This window comes from Chanos chanos, chromosome 1 (genome assembly GCF_902362185.1).
Source record: "Chanos chanos chromosome 1, fChaCha1.1, whole genome shotgun sequence".
Taxonomy (NCBI): domain Eukaryota; kingdom Metazoa; phylum Chordata; class Actinopteri; order Gonorynchiformes; family Chanidae; genus Chanos; species Chanos chanos.
In genome coordinates this window covers 22,460,679-22,470,078 of record NC_044495.1, presented here as the reverse complement: position 1 = coordinate 22,470,078, position 9,400 = coordinate 22,460,679, and the positions used below count along the sequence as shown (strand labels likewise).

Here is a 9,400-nt window from a genome sequence, read left to right as displayed (position 1 = left end):
TGGGTTTAGTGAAAACTCTGAGTTAGTTAACTCAGAGTAAGTAGTAAACCTCCCAATAGAAGAGCCGTATGGCTTTGTTTTGCTAGAAGAATGAATTCCTGCTGTGATGGCGCCTTCAACGTCCATGAGAATTTTACTGTACTGGCCTTTCTTCACCAGCACATCATTACTGCACATGCCGCACCAAACATCTTGGGGGAAACACAAAATGAATGCAGCTTTAAAGATGCAAAAGTGTTTACAAAATTGTTTACATGTTTATCGAAATATTAGTATATGTTTATAAATTGGCTCACCACAACAACAACAACAAAAAAACACATTCAACAAAAACACTCCTTGCTAAGACCTGCCACCTCTGTGCTTCGAGTCAATGCTCCCATCATCCCAGGAGCTCTGGATCCAGATCCAGCTCTGGGGATTCCAGTTGCTGCAAGGATCCAGATTTAGTGGGGGAATTTTCTTGCAGCAGGAGCCCTCTGGATCCAGTTACCATGGGGACAATGGTGCCAGATCCAGTCACTGCAAAGGTTCTGCCTGTCTGCAGTCCCTGGTCCTGCTCCTGCTCCTCTCACCACAGAGGCTGTGCCTGCATCTGGGTCTCCTGTCCCTGGTCCTGCTGAATGAACTGGATAAGTGTAAGCTCTTATGATGGAGTTCTAGTTTATTATCTTTTTCACTCATTTTTATTAGTGTTTTGGTAACTGATGAAAGGAGACAGCAAAGCAAAGAGAAAGTAAAGCATGTGAAGAGATAGGAACAGACCTCATCACTCTACTGTGTTTCTGACCCTGGTCTGTTTGCAACACAGTAAAGTAGGTCACTTCCAAAAGCCTGAAGCAAATGGTATGCAGCGTGCAAATTGCCTGGCCTTTGGTGCTGTGATTCGGGGGAATTTTCCACTTCTTTAAGCACAAAGCTCATGTTACAGACAGTTGTGTTAAGTGGTGCAGCTAGGAAAGTACTGAGAAGTGTTTGTCGTTATGTTTCAGTAAAAGCAGTAACAGAAAATGGTGAGCTCAAGGTCTGAGGCTCGCTGAGGGGACAGCATCAGGAAATGTGACTACAAAAAAAAACAGGGGTGTCATTTATAAAGTCATTGTCAAAAAATACCCATAATTAAAGACTGAGTTAGTCTGCTCTCTCTAAAAGCTGGGACATTGTAGTTCAGCCAGCAGACACTGTGAATGCACAAACGCAGTTACGCAGTGTTAGCTGGTCATCAGGGTACACAGACACTTCATTAACAGTTACTTCTGGGTTGTGATGATGCCTTTCTCTCTCTCTCCCTGTGTGTGTGTGTGTTTTAAAAGAATAAGTTTTAAAAGAATAAGTTAAATCTAGACAGTGCATTGCACTGACATTGCTCAATGCATTTATCCCTTTGTTCTGTCTCTCTATCTCTGCATCTCTTGGATTTCTCTCTCTCTCTCCCTCTCTCTCTCTCTCTCTCTCTCGTGTGTGTGTGTGTGTGTGTGTAACATTGAAAAAGTAAACATAAACACATGAACAAACAAGTATGAGAACTACACTCTTGGACTTCTGGACTTGAAGTGACCATAGTTATGACTATGGAAGTGCCTGTAGTTATATAAAATTTGTGCCATTTTCATTGAGCAGATGAACTTTGTATCAGTAGTATTGTTAGTAGTAAAATCATCTCAAAGTGCTATCCTGCTCTCTGAACTACTGACTACTGTGGGATTAATGATTGTTAATGAGATCAATAGAGTTTACAGAGTTTACAATGCTTTAGTCTGATCATCTCAAATGCAAACACTGCAAAAACCAACCCTCCTCATATGGACATAAATATGTATAGCATGGGAGCATTCGTAAAGAAGGAAAAACAGAAATAGAGGGAAGGAGGAGAGCCACATAAGATAAGAGTGAGACAGATTGAGTCATCAGAGAGAACAGAGATAAACAGTGTTTCAGGTCACTATTTATCTGTTTGTCTCACTCTCTTCTATTCTGATAAGACACTTCTCCTCTGTCAAATAAAAGCTGCTTTAACATGAGACTGTCAGAAACAGGAGGTTTAATTTAGCTGTATGTTTCTGTGTGTGTGTGTGTGTGTGTGTGAGTGTGTGTGAGTGTGTGTGTGTGTGTGTGTGTGTGTGTGTGTGTGTGTGTTAGCGTGTTTGTGGCGTGTGTGTGCGTGTGTTGATAGTTGATGGGTGTTTTTATACAGGTAAAGCTAAAGATTATCATATTGCTTTAGAGTATTTTTTTCACACGGATTTAGGTCAGTACATTCTGCTGGAGCTGATGAGTGTGAATTACTGTGGGTCTCCCAAATGCACAATGGTAAACACAGGAGAGAAATTTAGGATGTGTGACACTGTGCATGTGCGTTTGTGTAAGAGAGAGAGAGAGAGAGTGACCCTCTTGCTTAAGGAATATAAGAACCATAGCAGGCTCTGTATCTGTGTGTGTGTGTGTGTGTGTGTGTGTGTGTGTGTGTGTGTGTGTGTGTGTGTGTGTGTGTGTGTTTGTGTGTGTCTGTGTGTGTGTGTGTCTGTGTGTGTGTGTGTGTGTGTGTGTGTGTGTGTCTATGCATGCATGTGTGTGTGTGTGTGTGTGTAGTTAATTTTACAACTGATGACAAATGACAATTAATTGGAGGCCTAAATCAACCAATATGAAAGGGATACATCAAGGCATCTTGAATTTAACAGTTTAAACCATTTAAATTGTTCTTTAGGGACGCTGATTTTATGGCTTCATACCTTTAACCAGTGATGGAGAGTAGCTTTTTTATTCTTGTGTAGTAAGTTTTTACATGTAAATTTCACATGTTCACATGTTTTTACATGTAATTCCACATTTAGTAGATAAAGGGGGGAAGTGGTTGTCCTCAGATCTTCTCTCTGTTTTCAGAATGAGGGCTGCTTATATGCTGAGGGATACAGGTAGTTATGATGAAGGCATGTTTAGAAATGTTTTTAAAAAAACAAAAAGAGAATTTGATGACTTTTTTATTGCTGGTCAAAACCAAATTTTAGCTTTCAAATGGGTTTATATTGAATTAAATTAAAAAAGAAAACATTTTATTCTCAGTGAACTTAGCGACTCCTAGGACTCTATGGCGATGAAATATACAATAAAACAGAAACCCTCAGTTGTTTTCATTTTAACATTAAGTGTATTATTTGAAATATGCTATTAATCTGAAAGAAGAAATTTAATCTGACTACGACATGTGTTATGAAAATGAGACTAAATCAAATTAAAATATTGAAGAAAACAAATATTGAAATATGAGAATCTATGAGCATGAGCGTGAGTGTCTGTATGTGCATGTGTGAATGATGGGAGATGGTAAGCCATTCATACATTATTGATCTGAGGAATGGGGAGCACAGGGATATGGCAATCCTCTGGGAGATATTAAAGGTATTAAACACTTTCTCCATCTCTGCACTCAACCAAGCTTTTCACCATTTTCTCTCTCTCTCTCTCTCTCTCTCTCTCTCTCTCTCTCTCTCTCTTTCTCCCCACTCTAAAATGTATTTTGTCAAATCGTTTGAAACAGGAAACAACAACATTGTAAAGCATCCCGGCAATAAAAAAGACAATCCTGTCAGCCAAAATATTGTGAATCTTGATCGTGATAAGATACACGATGGCAACCTCGGCTTTGATATGCTCATAATATCAGACAGCAGCATAACTATGGGGCGCCGTTTGTAAAAAAGAGGCACCGTCTGTTTTTTCTCATTTAGCATCGCCAAATGTAAATACCCCCTTCAGATACAGTAGTATACTTTTTTGCCACTAGATGTCGCAAATTCCTTTTTTTTAGAGAGAGAGAGAGAGAGAGAGAGAGAGAGAGAGAGAGAGAGAGAGAGAGAGAGAGAGAGAGAGAGAGAACGGAGTTACAAACATTGCACTACAAATTAAGAAACGACTTTGGCCTAGCAGTATGAAATATGCGGATAGTGTTTTAACCATGAGTGAAAAATACTTCGGTGAGGAGAGTACGTTTGCCATGTATTGCACTACTTTTTGCGATTTACTATTAACCAGTCCTCTGACAATGACTCGCTGTAATTTGAACGCCCTCCTCCGTGGAGCGAGAAACTGAAACTGAAACACCAAGCTGACATCTCACAATTGAAGATGGCATCGAACTGTGAAAATCCAACAGGTGAGCATGACGCGTCAAAATCTTAAAAAAAGAAACTTCACATTCACAAGACAAGCGTCATATTACAGCATGTTAGATTAATTTGTATTTTTATAAGATTTTTTAGTGTAAGACATTAAAATATTCTACATCATTAGTTTATACATCGTCATAAAGGCAATGACAAGTGGACGATATTGTTCTTACTGTATAGAAAGCTGATGTGGTTGGCTCTTACTCGAAGAGTAACAGTTTATAGACTACGTGTTTGTTATCATATTATTTTTCATATGAACTCCAAAATGCAGTAAACACATTGTGTTTTCTCAGAAATTTAAATGTCGAAACTTTCAGTTTCGCTTTCCTATTATGATCGCGGTGGAAAGTCATAATCACGACAAAAAAAAGGGGTCAGCTGAATGTAGCAACTGTAATGTAGACATAACTGCGGGCGCGCATGCCTGCACATAAATAGGCATACATATACACAGTTACATGAATGCTGGAGTATGTATTATGCAAACAATTTATAGCCTATATGACAGCTATTAACTTTCAGCGATAGTCTGAACAGAGCGTTTCCATGGCAAGTGTGATCGGATAGGACTGCGTGAAAATTTTGTCAGATAAAAAACAATTTCCTGCTTTCATAATTTTCGTGACTTCAGGTGACCAACACAGGTATACAACGAACTGGGAAGATGTGTAAAATGTGACAAATCACATCTCATCCAAGCGCTCAGAAGAACCAGAATTTCAATAGTAATATTTGTACTAATTTTGCAGAATTAAAATGTAGTATTTCATTGCACCATTCAAAAAAGAAGCAAAAATACTCAGTTTTTGCAATGTTTTGAAATATCGTTCGCTGTTTTTCAAAATATCAGGAAGTTAGAGCTCCCTTATCCACTGTAGGTATGTCCAACACGTTTAAATATGTCCCTTGTGATTATGTTCCTCACAGAAAACTGAAGAAGTGATCATTTTGAAAACAAACGAATCTGACAGTATGTTATTCAGTTTATTACAATTCTATAACTAAACCGTATCAATGTGCTATCAGAAATCAGGATAACAACTCGTTCAAATACCTGATGCCAAATACCTCGTTTTACAACAATTACGTGTTACAGAACGACCTAAAGAGGACGCGATTAAATAGTATTACTAAAAACAACAATGAAATTATGGTTTGTTTACAAGTGTGCCTGTTGACAGTGTCTATTACTTTTGTGATCTCTATGTTATGTAGATTATGTCACTGTTACACCATTCCTGAACACACGCATTAGTATTGCAGTCTTAGTTAAATGTAACAATTCCCTCTTATCAACAGAGGCCTGCAGGCTGCAGTCAACATATCGCAGTTTCGCAAACCAGAAGGCACTGACAGTTACAGACGTCTTCAGTTACCAGTCAATTACGACTGAGCCACCCAAACATAAACTTTAATTAATCCGGTTATATAGCACGGATCAGAAAACGTAATATGGCTACAAAAATGGGGAACCCTCTCTCACCAAGAACTAGAATGTAAACTAGCCAGCTAGCCGCCTATCTAATTTACCAATGAAAGGTCAATGATGGCCTGTAAACAGGCACACCGACTAATTCTGCATCACATTCTGCTCAACGCGAGCACTGTTAGTCCAAGTTAATTACATAACGTAGACACAAGAAAGTTAATTACATAACGTAGACACAAGATGCAGTAACGCGATACAGGTAGAAAACGTAATTGAAAATCATGAGGCTTACAAAGAGCTGTGGATGGCACAAACCACACTGCAAAATACACTGCAACATGAAATATGAGAACTGAGAGCCTGTGATTAGGGTCGTTTTTGTGCGTACCAGTCTCAGTGTGTGAGACTTAATAGCCTTATTTGACTTTGATTCGTATTTTGTAATTCAGCATAACATATGCGAAGGAACATTTTTGAGTGTCACAAACATTGCATAGGCGTAGGTACCTGGTAGAGTCCTGGCACTGGATATGTAAAAAGAGGACAAATATGACATTAACTTTCTCTCTCTAGATAGTGACATTTATAACTCCCCTGATGGAAGCTGCTCAGACTTTAGTATCACTGACACAGATGACCCAACAGATTCAGATGCCCAGTCTGAACCAGAGGCTCCAGCACCCAAGGTCAGTCCCGTCAAAGTGTAATCTCATGTACAGAATTAACCTGCCTGTCTGGTCATTCTGTTTTCATATAGGACAATATACAGACTCCAGCAACTTCAAAAACGAGCTGAGATGAATGAGATTATGAGAGGATAATAGTTTAGGCATTATTCAGACTGCACTGTGATTCGTTGTTGTGATTATTGATTTGTCCAGCAATACAGCAGCTCTTTATAATCCTTCATGCTTTGTATTTACACCTTGTTTGTTACACAGCCCTGTGAATACTATAATAATGGTAACTGCCGTTTTGGAAAAAAATGCCGTGACCTGCACGTCTGCAAGTATTTCCTGAAAGGGTCATGTCGATATGGTGCTGCCTGTCGTCTCAAACATACTCAGAGTGGGAGTAACCAAGGAGGAGCAAACCACAGTGGGAACAGTCGGAGACGAAGAGGACACAGAAGGAGGAGCAGCAGCTCTTCATCTGGTGTGTGTCTGCACATGCATGCACGTGTGTGTGTGTGTGTGTGTGTGAGTCTGTGTCTGTGTGTGTGTGCATCTGTGTCTGTGTGTGTATGTGTGTATTTTGCAAATAGAAAGAGAAGCATTAGGCGTGTAAGCGTTAAAGTTCACTTCGCTGTGGTACTGTTTTCCAGAGAGCGATGAGGATAGTGGAAGGCCCTACAGGTGGCAGTTAGATCTTGGAAATGGCTGGGAGGATGTAGCCAATGATTATATTCTGGAGGCTCAATACTCACGGCCCAACACCAGAGGAATCACCATTTACAACACTCCTTGTGGGTACGTCCACTATGTGTGTATGAGAGTCACATGCAGGAAGACTCTTTGCTTGTTTTGTTTGATTTGTGATACTGTCTTTTGCTCTCTCTTTAACTTAGGGCTATCACCATTGATTTCACCAAGATGCGAATCAAGAAGAAGACCAACCTGAGAGTAAGGCGCAAAGGATCCAGCCAGACTGAGTGGATCTGGTATTACTGTGGTGATAATGGATGGTATTATTATGGGCAGAAGGTGAGTATCATGAGCCTGTTCAGGAAAGCCATTCTATTTTCATAAATGAATTGTATTGTAATTAAAACAACTGAATTTCAATACTGGATTTCACTGTACGCTGGTAGTTCTTGAATTTGTTTTATCGAATCTAAGAGAATTACATGCTTTTGGAATAAAATAATCATTGATTTTGATTAAACTGTCACTGGCATTAATGTCAGGATAGTAAGGAGAGAAACTCAGTTTTGCTGTTTTGTGTGTGTGTGTGTGTGTGTGTGTGTGTACAACAGGGCTCAAAGGGTAAAGCCAGCCCAATTCAGAGCTCTGACCTGGAGAGCGCTTTCCAGACAAACCCTAGAGGCTCAAAGACATTTAATGTTGACTCCACAACCTATGAGATTAAATTCAAGGGTATGTTTCAGTTTCAGACCAAGTCTGGGAAAACAAAAGTATGCTGTGCCTGATGTTAACTTGTCTAGCTACATTCCTCAGGTGTTTATCTGATGTATTTTCACATGAAGTTTCTGTCTTATGTGTCTGTTTAATTAGATATGAGTCAGAGGAATCTGAGCACAGGACACAGGCGGAGGGTGGTTCGTCGACCCAAATATGATTGTGCTAAGGATGGAGGGTATGTGAGCTCAGTTAAAAACAGCACACATTAGTCCTGATAAAAACAAGTAGGACAAGTTCTTCAGCCGAGGTCTGTAAAATTCTGTGTCTCAGGGAACAGCAACTGTTCTAGAGGTATTTAGTCTGTTCTATATATGACACATTAGAGTCAAGTAGTCAGTAATTGTTTTGTAGTTGACAAAATGGATTAGATATACTGGGCCTCAGCTAACACATGACATGGCTGCACAGATATGAGTTTTATTATTTGTGTGGGTAATCATTCCAGTTGGTCTCTATGTTATTTAAAGAGTTATTTACATTACAAATCTGTTTCAGCAAGTCTGACAGTAATAATTTTATGTATTAAATTAACAAAATTCTCAGAGTGACACGTGCCATAAGGAGCCTTGCTGTGTCTTCACCAAGGAAAGTCCCACAGTGGCAGTTTGGTGGGAAAAATAGCCGCTGGCACACCTTCAAACGCACAGTAAGAGCCTTCTCATCTGAAACACCAACACTGGCCCGTTTTAATATCCATGTTATGTCATATGGAATGGGATTACCCATTCAATATCCCATGTAACTTTGTCCCAGTATTTTACTGGAGTCCCCCCACCAGAACAGTGACCAAAGCTCTCTATCTCTCTCTCTGTCTCTCTCTCTCTCTCTCCCCCTCTCTCTGTCTAGCATGGTTGCACTGTCTCTAGTGCTGACATAGAGGCTGCATATCAACAAAATCCAAATGGCTGCATGAACTTCACAGTGGGTGGACAGCCCTACAAACTAGATTTTTCAAGTATGACCAGTGATTTCCAATTACTTTTAAACTGCTTAATTGTGTACAAAAGTAGACATTTGTGTGTATTAATCTGGCATAATGATCAATGCCATGAAGATTTTACGGATGACAATATAATATGTACCATTAAAGAAATGAGATTGTTAATTATATTATTCTTCACATGTAATTGAACATTGCATTTAATTTAGAAAAGAGAACATGTTAAAAGTTTCAAGTTATCAATCTTGAAACTTGAATGTGTTAAAAGTTGCTTCTTTTTCTTTTTTTTTCCCACCAGACATGACGCAAACCAACCTGTCCACAAATAAAACTCGTAGGATTCAGCGTGTATGAAGATGATTTTGCATCTTTGGTTGGAATACTCGAATTTTGTCTCTGCTTTTAAACAGATAAGATTCATGAGAAATTAGTTTCCTAGAGTGACTGTAACAAATGAGGATAGGGGTTTGGTGTTCATGAATTACTTATGAACCTCTCATGGATATTTACAGCATACAGTTGTTTCACTGCATGCAGCCAGTGCTTACTGTCTTTTTAAAACATCTCTGATATTGTGTCTTTCATATAAATCCAGAACTGCCGAGACAGTGAAGTCTACTTTAATGATTTGTTGAGGATTGATAATATTAGTTTATGGTGCAATCTGTTATCTCCTCGATTTTCAACATTTTTGCTGCCTGTGTACTTTTATGGTGATCAA

General features: G+C 39.2%; 1 protein-coding gene across 1 annotated transcript; it reads left to right on the top strand.

Moving 5' to 3' along the window:
• Positions 1 to 373: 373 nt before the first annotated feature.
• LOC115811483 (protein mono-ADP-ribosyltransferase PARP12) lies at positions 374 to 9,033 on the top strand. The gene is made up of 10 exons (XM_030773743.1): positions 374 to 638; positions 6,172 to 6,284; positions 6,540 to 6,753; positions 6,923 to 7,067; positions 7,166 to 7,301; positions 7,583 to 7,694; positions 7,833 to 7,914; positions 8,325 to 8,385; positions 8,586 to 8,694; positions 8,978 to 9,033. Exons 1-10 carry the CDS (start codon positions 374 to 376, stop codon positions 9,031 to 9,033), a joined length of 1,293 nt encoding a protein of 430 aa, XP_030629603.1.
• The last annotated feature ends 367 nt before the right edge of the window (positions 9,034 to 9,400 follow it).